General features: G+C 39.5%; 1 protein-coding gene across 4 annotated transcripts in view; it reads right to left on the bottom strand.

Annotated features, from left to right (window-relative positions):
- The window catches only part of SMARCC1 (SWI/SNF related BAF chromatin remodeling complex subunit C1), a 149,428-nt gene extending 126,072 nt beyond the window's left edge, over positions 1-23,356 (bottom strand). For 2 of the 4 annotated variants that reach the window (XM_081285176.1, XM_081285177.1), the window contains exons 1-3: positions 23,108-23,356; positions 14,891-15,010; positions 4,965-5,050 (exon numbers count right to left, since the gene is read on the bottom strand). In XM_081285176.1, the coding sequence (XP_081141302.1) occupies positions 4,965-5,050; positions 14,891-15,010; positions 23,108-23,299 (398 nt within the window). In that variant the 5' untranslated portion in view covers positions 23,300-23,356. The remainder of the gene's footprint in view (positions 1-4,964; positions 5,051-14,890; positions 15,011-23,107) is intronic. The other 2 variants (XM_081285175.1, XM_081285178.1) reach the window with 1 other exon arrangement.
- Between the last annotated feature and the right edge of the window lie 389 nt (positions 23,357-23,745).

Below are 23,745 nucleotides of genomic sequence, written 5' to 3'. Positions count from 1 at the left end.
TTTCAAAGAAACTGCTTCCTTAATAAAATATTAGAATAGGGTTGGCTGGAATTATCTCCATTAGAAATCTGAGAAATAGGGGCTGGGGATGTGGCTCAAGCGGCAGCGCGCTCGCCTGGCATGCGTGCGGCCCGGGTTCCATCCTCAGCACCACATACCAACAAAGATGTTGTGTCCGCCGAGAACTAAAAAGTGAATATTGAAAGTTCTCTCTCCTCTCTCACTCTCTCTCTCTCCTCTCTCACTCTCTCTTTAAAAAAAAAAAAAAAAAGAAAAGAAATCTGAGAAATAATCTGAAAGCATTCGTTAAAAAATTTAATATAGGACTGGATGAATTTATCTGTAGACAAAGATTAAAAACTAAATGAATCTGTTAATAGAAAAAAAATTTTCTCTGCTTTTCCAATTGTTGATAAGTTTCTCTTTATAAAAGTATTCCAAGACTGGGGTTGTGGCTCAGTGATAGGACGCTTGCGTGGCATGGTGAGGCCCTGGGTTCGATCCTTAGCATCACATATAAATAAACAAAATTAAAAAAAAAAAATCCAGTTGCAACTTAAGGAAAAAAAGTATCCCAGTTAACAAGAAAATAACAAAGTAACACTCTTTAAGGATGAAAAATTTATAAAACATATCTATTCCAACTTTAAAAATTAAACATCCATGTGTTTCCATTACAAAGAGAAACAACCTAAAATTATATACCTCCTCATGGAGGAAAACCATACCATCTATGAAGTACTATTACAAAAAGAATTCAACTGAATGTAATCCTCTGGATCTAACCCTCAGTTGACTAAAATTTAGAAGATCACTAAATTGATTTCCTACAAAATCCCAAACATGAACAATCCTATAAGCTAACTTTAAGGTGTGTATGTATTTAAAAAAAAAAAAAAAAAAGCAAGGAAAAGAACCAAAAGAAAGATGGCTGAAGATTTTTACAGACTTAAAGAATCTTGGCAAACAAACACAATAAATAGACTATAGACAGACTCAAATAAGATAAAAATCATCCTGGATAAAATTAGGGAAACTTGAACACTCTAATAATTTTTCAATTATTTTATTGTTAATTTTACTTGTGGTGGTAACAATAGCATTATTACGCTTTTTAAAAATTTCTATTTCAGAAATAGTCAGCAAAATATTTTTTTTTAATTTTTATTAGTTATTGATGGGCCTTTATTTGCATTTATATGTGGTGCTGAGGTTTTTTAAAATATATTTTTAGTTGTAGATGGATAGGATACCTTCATTTTATTTATTTTTATGTGGTGCTGAGGATCAAACCCAGTGCCTCACACATGCTAGGCAAGCATACTACCACTGAGCCACATCCCCACCCCTTAGCAAAATATTAATAGATGAAATTATATAAGCCAGGCGCTGTGGTACATGACTACAATTCCAACTACACAGGAGGCTAAGGCAACAGAATCCAAGTTTAGGGATAGCCTGGACAACTAAGCAAGACCCTGTCTCAAAATAAAAAAAGAGATGGGCTGGCGATGTACCTCAGTGGTATAATACCTGTGGGTTTGATTCCAAGTATCAAAAAGAAGAAGAAAAAAAAGAAAGAAATTATGTAAAAATAAAAATATATGATGGTAACTGATGATTCACTGTATTATTCTTTGTAAACAGGTTTTCCACAATAATTAATTAAAATGGTTTGCTAAATAATGATTTAATAATATAGACTTAAGCTTTCCAGAATCATCGGTTTACTATATAAGTAAAAGAAGCATTTAAAATGCATGGGTATTAGGAAAATTTTAAATAAAGAAATCACATCAAGGGCTGGCTGGGGTTGTAGTTTATTGGTAGAGCACTTGCCTCGCATGCATGAGGCCCTGGGTTTGATCCTCAGCACCACATAAAAATAAATAAATATAAAAATATTGTGTCCATCTACAACTAAAAAAAAAAAAAAAGAAAGAAATCAGATCAGGGCTGGGGATGTGGCTCAAGCGGTAGCGCGCTCGCCTGGCATGCGTGCGGCCCGGGTTCGATCCTCAGCACCACATACAAACAAAGATGCTGTGTCCGCTGAGAACTAAAAAAATAAATATTAAAAATTCTCTCATTCTCTCTTACTCTCTCTCTCTCTCTCTCCTCTCTCACTCTCTCTTTAAAAAAAAAAAAAGAAATCAGATCAATGAAAGATTTTATTTTTAAATTACCAAGAATATTTAAGGCTGGATTTTTAATGTAGCTCAGTGGTAGAGTACTTGCCTTACATATGCAAGGCCCTGGATTCCATCTCCAGCACCTCGCCACCCTAAAAAAATAAATCTTAAAAAACAAAAAGAATATTTATTTATTTATGTATTTATGTATTTATAGTTGAGCCACAGCTCCAGCCCCCATAAAGAATATTTAAGTAAGTTGTTTTCCTTTTAGAATATGAAAAGATGGTTGAGCTTGCCCATAGAAATGCAAAATATTTTTAAACTATCTCAGGCAAAGATCAAAACATAAGCAAATATAAAATACCAACAAATACTCTGGTGGCTAGTAAAAGGGGATAGGGCATACCATCAATACACTTTTATACCTATAAATTAGTACTATTAGAACATGATTTGGTGACGATTGTGTTCCCAAAGCTCATGTATGAGAAACAATCCTAGTGCAACACTAATGGGAGATGGGACCTGATGAGAAGTGATTAAAGTCCTTATCTCAGGAGAGGGGTAGTTGTCTTGAATAGACTTGGGAAAGGGGTACAGAAGTAAACTTAGTATGTCACACTCCAAAAGGGCCGTCAACTGCACAGAGATAATTAGAGCCTGGAAATGGTATCTGTATAAGGAAAGAAAGGGGTCTACTATAAGTTGAAAAAATTATATTCAGTTACATGTGTGAATACTGGTATAAGAAAACAGGTTTGGATCTTTATTACATTATTTAAACATTTTTAAAAGCTTGGGCTGGGGATGTGGCTCAAGTGGTAGCGTGCTCGCCTGGCATGCGTGCGGCCCGGGTTCGATCCTCAGCACCACATACCAACAGAGATGTCGTGTCCGCTGAGAACTAAAAAATAAATGTTAGAGATTTTCTCTCTCTCTCTCTCTCTCTCTCTCCCCCCTCTCTCACTCTCTCTTTAAAAAAAATTTTAAAAGCTAGATGATCACAGGAGACAGGTTTTTAAAAATATATTTTTAGTTGTAGATGGACAGGATACCTTCATTTTATTTATTTTTATGTGGTGCTGAGGATTAAACCCAGTGCCTCACACATGCTAGGCAAGCACTCTACCACTGAGCTACAACCACAGCCCACAGGAGGTAGTTTTTTAAATATGATAGTACAATAGATAAGTCTTCTCAACTTAAAAGACAGACACCAAAGCAAGGCTTGATAGTGCACACCTGTAATCCCAGTTACTCAGGGGGCTGATGCAGAAAGATTTCAAGGTGGAGGTCAGAATGAGCAAGACCTTGTCTCAAAATGAAATTTTTAAAAAGAGCTGGAGATGTAACTTAGCGTTAGAGTGCTTACTTAGCCCCGTGTTCAATCCTCAGTATTGCCAAAAAAGGGGGGGAGGGTATATTTAGGTACTTCAAATCTTAAATCAATCTGCAGTCTCTTTACAAATGTGCCAGTAATTACCAGGTAGTCCAACTGATGATCATATACATAAACTTCAGTTAGGCAAAAATGCCCTTGAGCTATGGAATAACAATAGCTATGGATAACAGTACAGGAGAACAGTTGTGTGGGGGAAGTGTCCAAAGTCAGTAAGAAGCTTTGTTTGAAGAAGGCAGCTAAAAACCCTGGCACCCAGTTAGCACATATAGCTAAACCCAAGGCACCAGAAGTCATTAAAACTGGGCTGGGGATGTAACTTAGTGGCAGCTATGCTAACTACTAGCTCTGAATATAATGTACCTTAGAAGTTCACAACACACACTAAAACATTCACAGTGAGTGTACCTTCTAATTTGCTAATAATGTACACCTATTTGTTATCTATATTCAATTATGTATAAGAAGTAACTTAGAGGGACTGGGATTGTGGCTCAGAGGTAGAGTGCTCCCTAGTACATGCGCGGCCCTGGGTTCCATCCTCGGTACCACATAAAACTAAATGAATGGAATAAAGGTATTGTGTCCAACTACAATTAAAAAAATAAATATTAAAAAAAAAGAAACAACTTATAAAGACCTTACATGATCATGGATAGGCAGAATTAATATTATTAAAATAGCTATTCTGCTGGGTGCTGTGGTGCATGACTGTAATCCCAGTGGCTTGGGAGGCTGAGATAGGAGTATTGTGAGTTCAGCCAGCCTGAGCAATAGGGAGGTGCTAAGCAACTCAGTGAGACCCTATCTCCAAATAAAATCCAAACAGGGCTGGGGATATGGCTTAGTGGTTGAGTACCCCTGAGTTCAATCCCCTGTACCAAAAAAGGCCATACTACAGAAAGCAATAAACAGATTCAATGCAATTCCCATCAAAATACCAAAGAAAAGATGAGGGTCTCATGAATATCAAAGGGAGATCAGTAGAGTTGAGGAAAAGGAAAGAAGGAAGAGAAGGAAAGCAAAAATACTGGGGAATGATACTGGCCAAATTATATTGTTATATTATGAGCACTTATGAATATGTAACAACAAATCCCAACATCATGTCCAACTATAATGAAAAAATGGGGGGGAGGGGTAGTAACTTAGGCCTGGGTATATGGCCTGGTGGTAGACTGCCTAGCAAGCATAAAACCCTGAGTTGATCCCTAACCACACACACAAAAAAATTTTTTTTGCCTAATAAATACTATAGTTGTTTGGTATTTTCTAGGATTCAGGAAAAAAATAAGGCTCTTGATAAGACACAACTTGCTTTTACACTTAATCATAATGTTTATAGAATTTTCTAGCACCAATCAAAAGAACAGAATGAAACATTAGCTTAAATATCACATCAAGCCATACAAATAAATACAAAAACTTACCATCCCTGTTCGTTTTTATACTTGTAAGCAGCCCCGAGAATATGACACAAGGTGCCTCCAGCTTTGAAATCCATGAAACATTTTGCCTAAAAATGATACAAATTACATTACAAATAAAGATTCTGACAAAATTACTCATGTCTGGATTCTAAGTTTTAGAAACTCAAAGATATAAATGACTGTTAGTTTAATAAACCTCCTTAAATGCTTTCTTGAACAAACTGATTTATAACATTTTTCTGAAAGTAAACTTAAAAAGATTACTTTTTAAATATATTAACATTTCTCTTTGAATAGAGTTGTGAAAGCAAGAGTTAAAATACACAAACACACACACACACACTAGCATGCATGAGGCCCTGTGTTTGATCACCAGTAAAGCCCCCTCCCGCCAAAAAAGACAAAGTGTTTCAAAAGGAAATATGATTGTACTAAAGGAAAAAAATAACTAGATACTGCAGTGTTAAATTTTGAATTTATATTTTTTTAAATTTATAAAATTCCAGTTATACAAAACTCAACAGTAATTTTCCTGTATAAGAAATATTAGTATATCAATAAATTTTTCTTCATTTAGATTTTAGTTTGTTTGACAATAGTATGAATTGAACCCAGGGCCCTGTGCATGCTAAGCAAGTATCCTACCACTGAGCTCTCTTCCTAGTCCCTCAATTATATTATTTTATCAACCACTAAAACATAGCAGAGGGCTGAGGATGCAGCTTAGTGGTAAAAGTAAACCTGGGTTGTTTGAATAATACATACAAGGAAGGCCCTGAGTTCTATCAAAAGGAGGGAAGAGGAGAGAACAGGGGAAAGGGAGGTAAAAAAAAGAAAAGCAAAACAGTGTAACTTTCATTAAACTATATTTAAGTTTATAGTCAAAACCAGTAAAACTATTTTAAAGGGGCTGGGGAAGTAACACAGTGCTAGAGCAATTGTATAGTATGTGTGAGGCCTTGGGTTCAATTCCCAGAGCCACCACAACAAAGAGAGAAAAGAGAAATTGAGATTTGCAGGGGCTGGGGATGTGGCTCAAGCGGTAGCGCGCTCGCCTGGCAAGCGTGCGGCCGGGTTCGATCCTCAGCACCACATACAAACAAAGATGTTGTGTCCGCCGAAAACTAAAATAAATAAATAAATAAAGAGATTTGCATATTATGGAACATAAAAATACAGCTCAAATCAAATGTTGAATTCTATATAAGTAAAAACTGAATATAAACTGAGCATCAAATAGGCTAAATAAGATGAAAGTTTGGGCTGGGGATGTGGCTGAAGCGGTAGCACGCTTGCCTGGCATGCGTGCGGCCTAAGTTCATCATGGTTTTTTTCCTTTCTCTGAAAACTATCACAAAAAAAAATAATTTCAGAAGAACATTAAGAAGAGAGACAACAAGCAGGGTCAGAAGGAGGAAGGAGGGCTAGGGTTGTAGCCCAGTGGTAGAGCACTTGCCTAACATGTGTGAGGCACTGGGTTCAATCCTCAGTACCACATAAAAATAAATAAATTAAAGGTCCAACAACTAAAAAAAAAAAAAAAAAAAGAAAGAAAGAAAAAGAGAGGAGGAAGGAATGCCAGAGTTACTGTTTAATGAGTACAAAATTTCAGTTTGAGCAAACAAAGTTCAAGCCCAGTCTCTGCATCTTAGTGAGACCCTGTCTCAAAATAAAAGATTAAAATATAAAAAAGGGGCAGGGATGGAGATGTAGCTCAGTGGTAAAAGTAAACCTGGGTTGTTACATCTGTAGTACCACACACACAGAAAGTTCTAGAGCTGGACAGTGGTGATAGTGATTGTACGATGATATAAATGTACTTAATACCAATGAATTACTAAGGGAAGAATTAGGGGTGTGGCTCAGTGGTAGAGTTCTTGCCTAGCATACTCAAGGTGTGAGTTCAATCCCCACCACTGTAAAAAATATAAATGAATATTAAAATAGATTTTATGTTGTATTTTACTACAATGAAAAATAATAAAGTTGTTTTTTGTTTTTTTGTTTTTTGTACTGAGGATTGAACCCACGGGTCACTCTACTGCTGAGCTACAATCTAACCCCTTTTATATTTTAAGACGGTTTCTGATTAGTTTCTTAGGGCCTAGCTAAACTGCTGAAGCTGGCCTTAAACTTGTGATACTCCTGCCTCAGGCTCCCAAATCGCTGGGATTACAGGAGTACACCAAATGCCCGGCAATGATACTTTTTAAAATAAAAAATGTTAACAATTATGAAGATGAACTCCTCCAAATAAGATGATAAATAAACTCTCCAAGTTTGCCTGGATATCCTGTCATTTTTAGATACATGGGTTTTTGAGTTCCTACTTTTTGCCCAACACTATCCCAAGAGCTGCATTATAGATTCCTAATCAAATATTAGTGTGCAATTCTTATCCTCTGACAACTTGTTATTTAGCTGGGAAAATACACAAGTATTTAAGAGGGAAACCCATGAATATGTCAAAGGTACTTGTTTCACTAATAAAGTACAAAAAAAATTACAGCAATAGGTCTACTAGAAGAGAATGAGACCCATTTCAACAAAAGTCTTCTCTGAATACCTAGATGGGCTTAAATATCCTCTTTAAACCATACATGCATATGACTATTGTACCACTGAAACAACTGATTCATCTGAATTATGAACAAGAATAAAACGTTATCTTTTTTTTTAATGAGGGAATGAATGAATTCCAAAGAGATTTTAAAATTAAATGAATAAAATCCAAAGGGATTTTAACAGTGAGTTACATTGAAACATGTCTTCCTAAATTACTTCAGGCCTCCCTACATTGCAGAGGCTGGCTCAAACTTGTGATCCTCCTGCTTCAACCTCCTAAATTTACTGGGATTACAGACATGGCCCAGCTACGTCTGTTTTCTTAAGTGGCTTCAATATAATTGAATTTTTGAGAAAATTATTATAGTACCTATCTTCAGGCACTCTGCTAAATATTATAGATTTGAATAAGACACTGTTGGAGGCCCTAAGCAATTTAGGGAGACCCTGTCTAAAAAACAAATACAGTACAACCAGAGAAATGAAAAGTTGTGCTCTATTTGCGTACAAGGAATCGAAATGCATTCTACTATCATGTATAACTAAGTAGGTCAAATAAAAAAATAAATAAATTTAAATTAAAAACAAATAAAGCTGGGCACAGCTGTAATCCCAGTGGCTCAAGAGGTTCAAGAGTTCAAAGGCAGCCTCATCAACTGCAGGGCTCTAAGCAACTGAAACCTCTTCTCTAAATAAAATACAAAACAGGGCTGGGAATGTGGCTAAGTGGTTGAGTGCCCCTAAATTCAACCCCTGGTACCTCCCAAAAAATTAAAAAATAAATACAGGGCTGGGGTTATAGCTCAGTGGTAGAGTGCTTGCCTAGCATGTGAGGTGCTGGGTTTGATTCAACACTACAAATAAATAAAAGTCTACTGACAATTAAAAAAAGTTTTTAACATAAATAAATAAATACATAAAAAATTCACAAATTATTTTTTTCCACTTTGAATTCTTTTATTTTTTTTTACTTATGACAGTGGAATGCATTACAATTCATATTACATATATAGAGCACAAATTTTTCATATCTCTGGTTGTATACAAAGTATATTCACATCAATTCATGTCTTCATACGCGTACTTTGGATAATTATGTCCATCACACTCCACCATAACTTCTAATCCCATGCCCCCTCCCTTCCCCTCCCTACCCTTCTGCCCTATCTAGAGTTCATCTACTCTTCCCATGTTCCCTCTCCCTACCCCACTATGAATCAGCCTCCTTAAAAAGAAAAAATATTCGGCATTAGGTGTTTTGGGATTGGCTACCTGCAAATGCCATGTTTTTATTCTCTTTTATTGCTGAGTAATATTCCACTGTGTATATATGCAATTGTTTTAAATTTTTTAATATTTATTTTTTTAGTTTTTGGCAGACACAACATCTTTCTTTGTATGTGGAGCTGAGGATCGAACCTGGGCGGCAAGCATGCCAGGCGAGCGTGCTACCGCTTGAGCCACATCCCCAGCCCCCAACTTTTTTTTAATCCATTCATCTACTGAAAGGCATCTAGGTTGGTTCCACAGTTTAGCTATTGTAAATTGTGCTGCCATAAACATGGATGTGGCTATGTCCCTGTAGTATGTTGTTTTTAAGTCCTTTGGGTATAGACTGAGGAGAGGCATAGCCGGGGTCAAATGGTGGGTTCCACTCCCAATTTTCTAACAAATCTCCATACTGCTTTCCATATTGGCCACACCAATTTGCAGTCCCACCAACAGTGTATGAGTGTACCTTTTTCCCCACATCCTCACCAACACTTATTGTTATTTGTATTCATAATAGCTGCTATTCTGACTGTAGTGAGATAAAATCTTAGAATAGTTACATCTTGGGAGCAAATTTTTACCCTTTTACCCTTCACACAGATAGACTACTAATCTCTAGGGCATATAAAGAACTCAAAAAGCTAAACACCAAAAAAACAAATAACCCAATCAATAAAGGGCCAAGGACCTGAACAGACACTTCTCAGAAGATGATATACAATCAATCAACAAATATATGAAAAAATGTTCATCATCACTAGCAATAAGAGAAATGCACATCAAAAATTTGAAAATTAGGGCTGGGGATGTGGCTCAAGCAGTAGCGTGCTCGCCTGGCATGCGTGCGGCCCAGGTTCGATCCTCAGCACCACATACAAACAAAGATGTTGTGTCCGCCAATAACTAAAAAAATAAATATTTAAAAAAAAATTTTTGAAAATTATTAAAAAGGACTGGGGATATTAGTTTAGTGGTAAAATGCCTCTGAATTCAATCCCCAGTACCAAAACAAAACCTAAGATCCATGCTACTGAGAAATATATATTGAATGGAATAGAACAAGACACCTATATACAATTTATAGTCAATTCCTCAACAGATACTAAATCTGAAAAATTACATCATTTCCATTTATATGCTTAAGACTGACAAAAATTCTACAAATGACAGAAGTGTTTCTGATTCCAGCCATATGACAGATTAAATAACAATAAAACCTCACCACTACAAACAACTAGAAATGTTGAATATACGGCAAGTGACTTTCCATCAACTTTCTTTGAGGGCTGAGCAATACTGGGGATCAAGTCCAGGGCCTTACACATGTTAGGCAAGCATGTTACCACTGAATCACATCTCTAGTCCAGATATTTTAAATGAGCAGCTAAAAAACCTAGAAATAAAGCAAACCTGTAGGGGCAAAAATCAAAGAGGAGGGAAAAAAACAAAACAATTCAAAGTCAAAATATAGTGATCTTATGTGGTAAAACAATGATCCTGTTCCATTTTACTTTTTAAAATTTCAAGTTGGGATGATGCTAAATAGCCCAGGCTGGGCTGAACTTGGGATCCTCCTGGAATTACTCCAGTGCATTACCATGCCTAGCCTTCACCCTTGATTTCCTAAAGGTGAGGATTTTACTGTCTGTGCCAAGACAAGAAATGAGAACTTAGACCAAAACAAGGGAGAGCATTGGAACTAATACAATTGCCTGCCACATGTATATAAATCCAAGAGTTTCAATAAGTGGAACCATTAGGGAAAAGATAGGCAATAAAAAATCTGCCTTGTCAATAACAAAGGAGGAAAAGAGTTTCCATCTCAAGATAATTTGTTTGAAACTTAATATTAATCACTTAGCCTGGGAACGACATTCCTAAGAGTAAAGGTCCTCTGAAGTACCTTAAGGAACTAACTACCTAGCCCAGTACAGTGGACACACACCATGTGCTGAATATTGGGGAGGGTAACTGCTTGATCCCAGGCAAAAATTGAGGCCAGCCTGGGCAACACAGACCTCATTTCATCTGCCACGCGACCAGCGCGAGTTTCATAAAAGAAAGTTCGATGCCTAAGAAATTGCTAGTGAGTTGTAATTAAAGAGACAGACTCTCATTACCTTTATTCCCAGCTCTGAGACGGCTTCTCCTAGCTCCCGCCTCCAGCAACCTAATGCTGGTGGCAAGGTGTACAGAAGAGGCTAGCGAGAAAGGGAGCACACGCCAGGGAGTGAGCTTTTATCGGGGAACAAAAAATTCAAGGGAAAATCCCATCCAATGAAGGTTAAGGGAGGCAGCATCCCAAGGTCAGGGACCAGCGACTGGGTCTTCAGGTCAGTGGCCAGGCACGCCGCCTCTGCACAGACAAGCCCTCGTACCTGGGAAAGGGTGAGGAAGGCTCTGACACCTCTGTGTCTAAGCACCTCTCACCCAGCCAGGGAGCTAACTCAAATCACGTGCGAGGAGGATGGCCTCCCATAATTTCAAAGAAAATATACAAATAAAAATAACTGAAGTAAAGTAAGAACTAGCTCTCAACCAAGATTACCAAATTTCAAAGAATCAGAAACAAAATATTAAGTGATTATAAAGAGATAAAACATACAATAAGATTAGAACCACCAGGCATGATGGTGCATGCCTGTAATCCCAGCAGCTTGGGAGGTTAAGGCAGGAGAAATTCAAGTTCAAGGCCAGCCTCAGTAATTTATTGAGGTCCTAAGCAACTTACTGAAACCCTGTCTCAAAATAAAAAATAAAAAGGGCTGAGATGTGGCATTGTAGTTAAGCACCCCTGGGTTCAATCCCTGGCACCAAAAAAAAAAGGTTGGATACAAAATACAAAATATTCAAGTAATAGGAAAAAAATGCTTATTAAAATTAGTAAAGTAGGGGCTGGGGATGTGGCTCAAGCGGTAGCGCGCTCGCCTGGCGTGCGTGCTGCCCAGGTTTGATCCTCAGCACCACATACAAAGAAAGATGTTGTGTCTGCCGAAAACTAAAAAATAAATATTAAAAATTCTCATCCTCTCGCTCTCTCACCTCTCTCTTTAAAAAAAAAAAAAAAGAGTCAAGGTGTTGCTATGTTGCCTTGGCTGGCCCCAAATTCCTGGGCTCAAAGGATTTTCCTGATTCAGCCTAAGTAATGGGAACTACAGGTATATACCAGCATAGTAGCTTACAATTTTTTTTCTTTTTTTGATACCAGGGATTGAAAGGGGCACTCAACCACTAAGCCACTTCCCCAGCCCTATTTTCTATTTTATTCAGGGACAGGGTCTCACTGAGTTGCTTAGTGTCTTGCTTTTGCTGAGGCTGGCTTTGAACTCGCAATCCTCCTGTCTCAGCCTCTCAGCGGCTGGAATTATAGGCATGCAACACCATACCCAGGAAAACCACCCCCCTTTAAAAAATATTTTTAGTTGTAGATGGACACAATAACTTTATTTTATTCATTTATTTTTTTATGTGGTGCTGAGGATCAAACTCAGTGCCTCACACGCACTAGGCAAGCACTCTACCACTGAACCACAATCCCAGCAACCAGTCCCTTTTATATTTCATTTTGAGACAGATTTCACTAATTGCTTAGGGCCTTGCTAAATTGTTGAGACTGGCCTCAAACTTGCAATCTTCCTGATTCAGCCTCCCAAGGTGCTTCATTCAGGAAGATTTTAAACACTATTTTGAGACGAAAAAAAGTACATCCGGTCCCACTGGCCCTAAGCCATGCATTATTTTTAATTATGGCTTATGCCTAAAAATATTTTTTCTAGTCTCTAAAGTCTGGAAATAAATGGTTTGTTTCCCAGGAGTTATTTAATCACTAGCCAGGGCTAGTGGTTCATACCTGTAATCTCAACAACTGGGGAAGCTGAGGTGTAGCTCAGAGGTAAAGAGCGTCTCTAGCATGTGTGAAGTCCTGGGTTTGATCCCCAGTACCACAAAAAGAAAAAATTTCAAAAATAATATAAAAAACAGGGAAATAAATAGTAATGCCAGATTTTTCTCTCTACAAAAGCAACAAAACTCACAAATCTTAAAAGGAAATAAAGTATAATCCACTACTTCTCACCAGCTCAAACTATCAAAGTATCAGTTGCGCAAGGCCTGTTGGTGCATGACTATGACCTGAGACAACTGGGAGGCTAGGGCAGGAGAATTCCAAGTTTGAGGCCAGCATGGGCAACTCAGTAAGATCCTGTCTCAAAATAAAGTTTAGAAAAGGGCTCAATAGCGGAGTGCAGTGGCGCAAGCCTATAATCCTAGCAGCTCGGGAGGTTGAGGCAGGAGGATCAAGAATTCAAAGACGGCCTCAGCAAAATGTGGCCCTAGGCAACTCAGTGAGACCCTGTCTGTAAATAAAATATGGGGCAGGGATGTGGCTTAGTGGTTAAGTGTCCCTGAGTCCAATCCCTGGTACCCCCCACAAAAAAAGGGGGGCTCAATCATAAGAGTATGGGCTGAGCTGTGGCTCAATGGTTGAGCACTTGACTGGTATGTGTGAGGCACTGGGTTTGAATCTCAGCACCACATATACATAAATAAAGGTTCATAGACAGCTAAAAAAAATATGTATATATTAAAAAAATAGTAAAAGTACTTATTTAGCACCTGAGAGAGCCTGGGTTTAAAACCCAATGTAGGGCTGGGGATGTGGCTCAAGCGGTAGCACGCTCACCTGGCAAGCGCGCAGCCTGGGTTCGATCCTCAGCACCACATACAAACAAAGATGTTGTGTCCGCCAATAACTAAAAAATAAATATTAAAAAAAAAATTCTCTCTCTCTCAAAAAAAATAAATAAGTAAATAAAATAAAACCCAATGTAAGGGGGCAGTGTGCGGGAAAGAGTTAAGTACAAGAAAAAATTTTAAAATGAACCAATTTTAAGAACAAAAGAATTGTATTCTCACAAATCAGAAGGTTTCCCACTGACAATATATATAAAAATTCCACAAAATAGCGTGGCAAGGTAGCATACACCTGTAATCCCAGCTACTTAGGTAGCGGAAGCAGGAGGACCCCTTGAAAGCAGGAGTCCAAGACCAGCCTGGGCAACACAACATGACCCCATCTCTTAAATTAAAAAACCCAAGCCAGGGGGCTGGGATTGTGGCTCAGCGGTAGAGTGCTCACCTAGCACATGCGAGGCCCTGGGTTCAATCCTTAGCACCACATAAAAATAAATAAAATAAAGGTATTGACAACTACAACTAAAAATTAAATATTAAAAAAAAAAAAAAAAAAAACCCAAGGCAGGTGCAGTGGTGCATGCCTATAATCCCAGTGAGGATCGCAAGTTCAAAGCTAGCCTCAGCAACTGCAAGGTACTAAGCAACTCAGTGAGACTCTGTCTCACTAGCACGTGCGAGGCCCTGGGTTCGATCCTCAGCACCACATAAAAGTAAATAAATTAAATAAAGGTATTGGGTCCAACTACAACTAAAAAATAAATATTTTTTATAAATAAATATATAAATAAATAAATATGCATGCAAAATAGGGCTGGGGAAGTGGCTTAATAGTCATGTGCCCCTGAGTTCAATCCCCAGTACAAAACAAAACAAAAACACAAAATAGGACCCTAGCGATAAGAATTCAATCAGGAAAAAGAATGGTCTAAATGGTATAGCAGAGACATCAGGAAGCCATAACTGTAAATTATTAAGTTAAGCCTTTTTAACGATTGTTGCAGTGTTTAATGCAAATGTTAAATCACCCCTAAAAAAGAAGCTTCCAATAGTTGAAAAGTAGAAAAACACTACAGCTGAAATTCCATTGAGAGTCCTTATTTTATTCTACAAGCTGACAGCAGAAAAGGAAATGAGTTCTGGGCTACAACCAAGGATATGGAAACCAAAGATGCCACCAGGATAGGTGTGGTGAACCCTATAATACCAGCTACGAAGGCTGAGGCAGGAGGATCACAAGTTCAAGACTAGTCTAGTCAACTTAGCAAGACCCTGTCTCAAAAGAAAAAGTGCTAGGGATGTATATCATTTGTAGAGCACCCTGGTTTCAATTTTAATACTCCATACTGCAAAAAATTAAAACTAAAGATTATACCATAGTAAGCTGAAATACTTACAGGGAGTTTGGTGAAAGCCGGATTAGTGACATGCTTCCCAAAGGCATCTTCCTGGAACTGGAGAAGCTGTACCACAAGTCCAGACAGAGTTTTATTGGTAGGAGCATCTGCATGAACATACTGCAAGGAAAAGAAAGAGATTAAAGAACTGGTACATTTCATGAAAAAATAAAGTCAATCACTCTCTAATACCTCCAAAAGCACTGGTATTGTGGCAAATTTAATATGTGAGACATGCTCTCTACTTTAAAGAGACTTAAAAAACACACATCTGTGTGTACTTAAAATAAAACTGGCCTGGGCGTGGTGTCACACACCTGTAATCCCAGTGGCTCAGGAGGTTGAGGCAAGAGGCTCCATAGTTCAAGCCAGCCTCAACAATGGTAAGGTGCTAAGCAACTTGGTGAGATCCTGTCTCTAAATAAAATACAAAATAGGGCTGGGGATATGGCCCAATGGTTGAGTGCCCCAGAGTTCAATCCCTGATACCCGATAGATAGATAGGAAGGAAGGAAGGAAGGAAGGAAGGAAGGAAGGAAGGAAGGAAGGGAGGGAGGGAGGGAAAAATCAGGTGTGGTGGTACATGCCTATAATCCCAGCAACTTGGGAGGTTGAGGCAGGAAGATTGAAACTTTGAGACCAGACTCAGCATTTCAACGAGGCTCTAAGCAAATTACAGAGACCCTGTCTCAAAATTACATAAATGGAAAAAAAAAAAAAAAGAACAGGAGATGTGGCACAGTGGTTAAGTGCCCCTAGGTTAAATCCCTGGTACCAGAGAGAGAGAGAGAGAGAGAGAGAGAGAGAGAGAGAGAGATGGATGGATGGATGATGGTGGTATAACACTTAACTACTACTTATACTACCAAAAAAATAAAATAAAATAAAAAGGTCTGAGAATATAGCTGAATGCTAGACTGAGTTCACCCCCAATACTGGGAGGGGGAGAGGGACAAGAAAAGAAGAAAAAGTTGAAAACCTTCATTTGCTTTTTGGTGGTACTGAAAATTGAATCTAGAGCCCTGCACATGCTAGGCAAGCACTCCACCATTAGCCACTTCCCAGACTCTTTTATTTTGAGACAAGGTCTTGCAAAATTTTCTAGGCTGGTCTCAAATCTGTGAAACTTCTACCTCAGCCTCTCCAGTAGCTAGGATGACAGACAGGCTTGTGTCTTCAGCTAATACCTTCTTTTAAATACACGGTATACCTTTTCATTTGTTTTCTATTTTGAGTCAGGGTCTTGCTAAGTTACTTAGGGTCTCATTAATTTGCTGAGGCTGGCTTTGAACTTGTGATCCTCTTGCCTCAGCCTCCCAAGTCACTGGAATTACAGATATGCACCATCACGCCTAGATAAAACCTCCAATTTTGAGCAGGAAAAAGAGCTATGTTTCTTGACATATCATATTTCATACATTTGATTGAAGTGGGTTATGAACTCCCATTTTTACCCCATATACAGATTGCCAAGAACTATGTAATGTTTTGAACAACCAATAATAAAAATTAAAAAAAAAAAGAGCTATGTTTCCACTTTGGTTTCACAAAAGATAAGGAACAACTTAATTTTTCTTTCTAGTAGTAAACCTCTTTTCAAATACCATCCAACATCTCAAGGTTAATGTGGTATATTTCTGTTGTTAAAAAATAACTTTTTCACCAGCCACCCGTAATCTCAGTGGCTCAGGAGGCTGAGGCAGAAGCATCTTCAAAGCCAGCCTCAGCAACTTAGTGAGGCCCTAAGCAACTTAGAAAGACCTGCCTCTAAATAAAATATAAAAAAGGGTTGGGGATGTGGCTCAGTGGTTAAGCACCTCTAGGTTCAATCCCCAGTATCAAAAAATTAATAAATAACTTTTTTCTTTTTAGTGCTAGAAATTTACCATCTTATTATAAATATTTTTAACTGATCTATTACAAAATACCATCAGCTGCAGAGTCTACAATTACTGGGCATTGAGTTTTCAGTTTGTGCTACTGTCAAAAGACACAGAATAGGGCTGGGGATGTGGCTCAAGCGGTAGCGCGCTCGCCTGGCATGCGTGCGGCCCGGGTTCAATCCTCAGCACCACATACCAACAAAGATGTTGTGTCTGCCGAGAACTTTAAAAAAAAAATAAATAAATAAATATTAAAAATTCTCTCTCTCCTCTCTCACTCTCTCTTTAAAAAAAAAAAAGACACAGAATAATATAAAAGGGCAATCTTTTTAGTATACTCTTAAATTTTTTATTTGTTGAGATGTGTTAGTTTTCCACTATAAATGAAATAGCTAGCATGACAATTATCTCTGAAAAGCTGACATTTTCTTAAAATGCTTTATTTTATGTCAAGTATTTTAGACCTTAGGTCAGCAGAATCCAGTCAACTGCCTGTTTTCTGTGTCTACAAGCTAAGAATGATTTTTACATTTTTAGATGGTTGGAGGGAAAAAAAATTAAATACCATTTCTTAAACACTGAGCCACAACCCCAGTCCTTTTTAATTTTAATTAACTAATTTATTTGTTTGTTTGTTTTTGGTACCAGGGTTTGAACTCAGGGGCACTCAAGCACTGAGAAACATCTCCAGCCATATTCTGTATTTTATTTAGAGACAGGATCTTACAGTTGCTTAGCACCTTGCTTTTACTGAGGCTGGCTTTGAACTCTTGATCCTTCTGCCTCAGCCTCCTGAGCTGCTGGGACTACAGGCATGCGCCACCACATCCAACCCTTTTTTATATTTTATTTAGAGATAAGGTCTCCCGGAGTTGCTTAGGACCACTTTGAACTTGTGATCCTACTGCCTCAGCCACCAGAGCTGCTAGAATTACAGCATTAGCCATCACATCTGGCTAAACACCATTTCTTGACATATGAAAAATACACTGAAATTTCAATTTCCCTAAGTTTTACTAAAACACAACACATTCATTTACATATGATCAATTTCTGTTTTTACGAAACAGCAAAGTAGCTGCAAGTGAAACACGATGGTGAACAAAGCTTTAAGTAGCTGTTATCTGGCCTTTTTTTAATATTTATTTTTTAGTTGTAGTTGGACACATACCTTTATTTATTTATTTATTTAAATATTTATTTTTTAGTTTTAGGTGGACACAATATCTTTATTTTCATGTGATGCTGAGGATCAAACTCAGTGCCTCACACGTGCTAGGCGAGCCCTCTACCACTTAAGCCACAACCCCAGCCCCTATTTATTTATTTTATGTGGGTGCTGAGGATCAAACCCAGGGCCTCACACATGCTGGGCAAGCACTCTACCTCTGAGTCACAACCCCAGCCCTGTTATCTGGCCTTTTATGGAAAAATTTTGCCTGTCTATTCATTTTTATCATTATAAAAAGTTCTTTTAGCAGGGTATGATACAGCACACCTATAATCCCAGTGACTTGGTAGGCTAAGACAGAAAGATCGCTTACAAGTTTCAGCAACTTAGGAAGATCCTGTCTCAAAGTAAAAAATTTAAAAAATAGGGGTGAAGCACCCCTGGATTTAATGCCCAGTACCAAAACAAAAACAACAACAAACAAAAACCCTAACTTCCTTCAACATTACTTAAAAGGTGTGTTCTGTACAAATTTATTTCTTTATAGTCACAAAGTGATGCATGTATGTCAAAGAGGAACTAAAACTGTGGAAACAAGTTTCACATCATTAATTAGACATAGATGATGTTAACTGTTAGTCTATAACTATGGCTCTCAAATTTCAGCATGGAACAGAATCTTCTATTATCAGCTCCATGCCCAGAATTTTTTTTTTAATTTTTATTGTTGGTTGTTCAAAACATTACATAGTTCTTGACATATCATATTTCACACTTTGATCATGCCCAGAATTTTTAATTCAATAGGTCAGGCTCAAGAAACTGCATTTCAAACAAGTAACAAGTTCTCAGGTGGTACTACTGGCCTGGAAATCACACTTTAAGAATCACTGGACCTTGGGCTGGGGATGTGGCTCAAGTGGTAGCGTGCTCGCCTGGCATGCGTGCGGCCCGGGTTCGATCCTCAGCACCACATACCAACAAAGATGTTGTGTCCCCCGAGAACTAAAAAATAAATTCTCCCCCCCCCCACTCTCTCTTAAAAAAAAAAAAAAAGAATCACTGGACCTTTAAAAAAAAAATCCATTTCAGATATTACGTATCTAAGTGAAAAAATAAATTTTAGGGGCTGTAGCTGTATCTCAGTCATAGAGCACTTGCTTCACATGAAGGAAGCATGGGGGTTGGATCCCCTAGCATCACGGGGGATGGGGGAGTATTTTAACAAAATGAAAAATTTTATCATAATACAAAAGTCAAAGACTGGTGGTATAACTCAATGTTAAGCTCCTGCTTAACACAGTAAAGCCCTGAGTTGGATCCCATGAACCAAAAAAAAAAAAGCAAAAGTTAAGGAAGTCTGGGATTGAACCCAGTACTTCAGGCATGCTATGAAAGCTACTCTATCACAGTGCTATATCCCCAGATCATTTTTCTTTTCTAATTTTGAGACTAGGTCTCACTAAATTCCCCAGGCTGGCCTGGAACTTGCAATCCTCCTGCCTCATCAACATGAACAGGTGGGATTATAGGCATACACCACATTGCCTGTCTGAGTTGTGAGGTTTCGGGCAGGGAGATACTAGGGATTAAACTCAGAGGCCCTCTACCACTAAGTCACACCGCCATCCCTTTTTTTCAATTTTATTTTTGAGACAGGGTCTTACTAAATGTCCAGGCTGACCTCAAACTTGTGATCCTCCTGAGGCCTCTGCCTCCTGAGTCACTGGGTTTACAGGGATTCAACACCATGCCTGACTTTGGGGAATTGTTTTAAGTACCTGACATAAAGCAGATGCTCAATTGTTCACTGAATAAAGAGTAAACACTTCAAAAAAATGGGGCTAGCAGGCATGGTGGCACATGCCTATAATTACAGTGACTCAGGAGGCAGAGGCAGAAGAACTGATTGCAAATTCAAGGCCAACCTGGATGATTTAGTTAGACCCTACCTCAAAATAAAAAATAAAAATGGCTGGTGGTATAGCTTAGTGGTAGAGTGCTCCTGGGCTCAATCCCCAGTTTGGGGGGAAAATGGAACTAGCAATGTCACATTTATCTCATATAATTGTTGAGATGTCTATAAATTGCAGCTGCTCTGAAAATGCAATATTAAATGCAACAGAAATGTTTAGTCAAACTCATCAATGTATATAGAAAGTAGAAATACAAGTCAAACTTAACTTTGATTTGAAAGCCTCAGGGATCACAGAGGAACTAAAACTGGAAACATTAGCCTAGGCCTCAACACTGTGGGTCAAATGTGTCTGCCAGCCTCACAGCCATTTCTTCACCACCCAAACAAATCTCAAGATACCCAAGCCTAAAGCTACCCTCTTAAACTGGGGCCCAGATCAATGCACACTGAGCACTGGAAGAGAGAGAAATGACTATTATCTGCCTCTTCCCACTCTATTCCTCCATACTCAAAGGAGCCTTCTGAGTAGTTTTTTCTTTATTAAAGGCCTTCCCCAGCAACAAAACAAAAACAGCTACATTTAAGACCCAAAGTATTGGTTGAAAGTAATATGATTTAAAAGAATTAACAAACTAGGTACAGTGGAGCATGTATGTAATCCCAGCAACTTGGGAAGCAGAAGCAGCATGATCACAGGTTCTAGGCTAGCCTAGGCCATTTAGTGAAATCCTGTGTACTGGGGTTAAAGCCAAGGACCTTCACTACTGAGCTACATCCCCATCCCTTTTAAAGCTTTTTTGTTATTGTTGTTTATTTTTTTGGTACCAAGGATTGAACTTAGGGTGCTTTATTTTGTGCTACATCCCCAGACCTTTTTTTAAAAATTTTAAGACAATGTCTTACAAAGTTGCTTTAAGGCCTTGCTCAATTGCTGAGGCTGGCATCAAATTTGAGATCCTCCTGCCTCAGCCTCCAGAACGACTGGGATTACAGGTAAATGCCACTGTTCCCAGCTATACCCTATCTCATTAAAAAAAAAAAAAATTAAAAGGGCTGGACATGGGCTGGAGTTGTGGCTCAGTGGTAGAGCACTTGCCTGGCATGTGTGAGGCCCTGGGTTCAATCCTCAGCACTGTATATAAATAAATAAAATAAAATATCCATTGGCAACTAAAAAATATTTTAAAAGGGTGGGGGGTGGCTGGACATGTAGTTTAGTGGTAGAGCACCCTCTAGGTTCAATGCCCAACACCATAGGGTTCCGGGGGTTCGTACACATTCAGTTTCCATAGGCAATTCCAGAAGCTCTGTTACCACACAACAAAAATAACCACTTGTATAAGAGAGATTAATATTCTTGTCTACTTACACGTAAATTAGAAAAATCTATAGATCCAAATTTGATTTCAAAAGGGGAAAACTCTCTAAGTACCTAAAAATAGAATTATTGTCTCTCACTTCCTCAAACTTCAGATAGGAATAGTCCCTCAGAAAATACTATAGCATGGGGCTGGGGTTGTGGCTCAGTGGTAGAGTGCTTACCTAGCATGCATGAAGCACTGGGTTCAATTCTCAGCACCACATACAAATAAATAAATAAAAGTATAAATAAAATAAAGATATCAACAACTTAACAAAATTTAAAAAAAAGAAAGAAAATACCATAGCATAATATCAAAGGAACCCAAGATCCCTACCCATGCCTAACAACTGTCAAACATTGACAGGTCACTGAACTGTAGACCTTATATGAAAAAGTTTGTATACCAGCTTATCTTTTCATTCATTCAATAAATATTTAGGCTCAGATAATCCTTTTGAGATTTGGATAGGTTTAAGTAAGAAGTGGCTATGAAGCTGATGTATAGAGGTCTAGGCTAATGATACCTCAGGTTTTAAAGACCAGGTTAGTTTTGACTTATATTTCTACTAATTATTAATATTGTTATTATTTGGTATCAAAATGGATGAGCTTTGACTAAATATTTCTACTGCATTTAATACTGCATTTTCACAGCAGCTGCAATTCACAACTATTTGAAATAAATTTGATATTGTTCCCATTTGCCCCACCTCCAGTACTGGGAAACCCAGGAACACTTTATCACTGAGCTTTTTTATTTTTATTTCTGATTGCCACCGGGCACTCAACCACCGAGCCACATTCCCAGCCCTATTTTGTATTTTATTTAGAGACAGCGTCTGAGTTGCTTAGCGCCTTGCCATTGCTGAAGCTGGCTTTGAACTCATCATCCTTCTGTCTCAGCCTCCCAAGCAGCCGGGCCTTTTCATTTTCAGAGAGTTGCCCACTAAGTTGCCAAGATTGGCCTTCAACTTGAGATCCTCCTGCCTCAGTCTTCCAAATCACTGGGATTTAATGTGCCACCATGCCTGCTATCTCCACTTTTATTGATGGGCTACCTTATAAGGCAACCCCTTTCTAGTACACAGTCCTGACAAAGCCTTTGCCCCAATTCTATGGTAGGGAAGAAGAGAACTGAAGCGGTGCTCCTCAAATCTGCAAGCGGAGAGTTTTGGGCTATCTACTTTATTACACCATCTAAAACAGTCAGTCACTCCTGTAATATTTACATCGTGGGTAAATCTGAAAACGTTATAAACAAGCGCTTTAAGTCACAACTCTTGCAAACCGTTGATTCAGCAGAACTCACATTCCAAAGTATGAGAAACAAATCAGTGAAAAAATTAAAAATAACTATTAAGAAAATAAAGGCAATATGAAATGGGGTGTTCTGGTATAAATGGGTCCTCGGGGAAAGGCTTCATTGAAGAACATATTTCATACAATCGATCTTACCTCACACCATACACCACCCAAAAGTACAGTTAAGTGAAACCGTCACTTTTTAAGTCCTCAGGTTCTCCTTAGTACTGTATGCAGTTCATGCTACTAACCTACGTAATTAACTTCCGAGGTCACTCGTCCAGTCCCTTAGCAAATCCTTCCTCACCTCACGCTGGGAAGCCCAGTCGCTAAGTAAAACTCGGGCTGTTTCAACCACACTAGTTCGGTCTCTAACGAACCCCGTTCGGCACACTCCAGGAGCTAACAAAAGAAAAGGTTCGCGCCCTCCGGAGCGCCTGCCCCCGGCAGGCCGGGAGCAGGCCGCGCGAGGCGGCGGGGGCGTGGCGGGTGGCGCCGCCTTTGTTGTCCCGCGCAGCTCCGAGGACGCCGGAGCCGCGCCGCCCCAGCCCCAGCGGCCCCGGCTGGCGCGCGCACCCACCTTCTTGTAGTGCTTGCCCAGCCAGACGCGCACCGAGTCCAGCTGAGATACCGTCTCCGGACTCTCCCAGAACTTGCCGGCTGGGCCCCCGTCCTTCCGCCGATAGACGGCTAGGCCCGCAGCCGCCGCAGCGCCCCCTGTGCCCCCTGCGCCCGCCGTCGCCCCCGGCCCACTGCCCGCTGCCGCGGCCATCGTCGCCTCCGTCGCCCCGCCACCCGCCCCGGCCCTCGCGGTTTCCCGTCCGCACCCGCGCGCTCGACTGCCGCTCCGCCCCCTTCCGGTGCGGAAGCTCCGCCCCCAGGCACTGGCGCCGCAACCGCAGCGAGCGCGCGCATGCGCACACGTAGTACCCGCGCTGCAACTGCGGAAGCACGCTCCGCCTTCGTTTTCTGCCGTCGCCTAGGACCGCTGGGCAGCCCAATTGCTTGGTGTCGGTCTCTGTAGAGCCAGTTCTCCGGGGGCTTGCTGAGTACGTCTACTGTCGCAACGAGGTTCTGCGTTATAGCCAGCTCCGCTGCCAGAAATGTCCTTAAGACGGACCGAGCGAAAAGCTATCTGGACTGCCTTCGCGCCGCAGACCCCGCGCACAGAGTTGCTTGACTCTCCGGACGCTTGTCTGGCTTCCGGCTGCGGGGCGT

This window comes from Spermophilus citellus, assembly GCF_964194105.1.
Source record: "Spermophilus citellus genome assembly, chromosome: 3".
Taxonomy (NCBI): domain Eukaryota; kingdom Metazoa; phylum Chordata; class Mammalia; order Rodentia; family Sciuridae; genus Spermophilus; species Spermophilus citellus.
The sequence above is the reverse complement of the archived record's forward strand: the minus strand, read 5'-3'. Positions and strand labels throughout refer to the sequence as shown.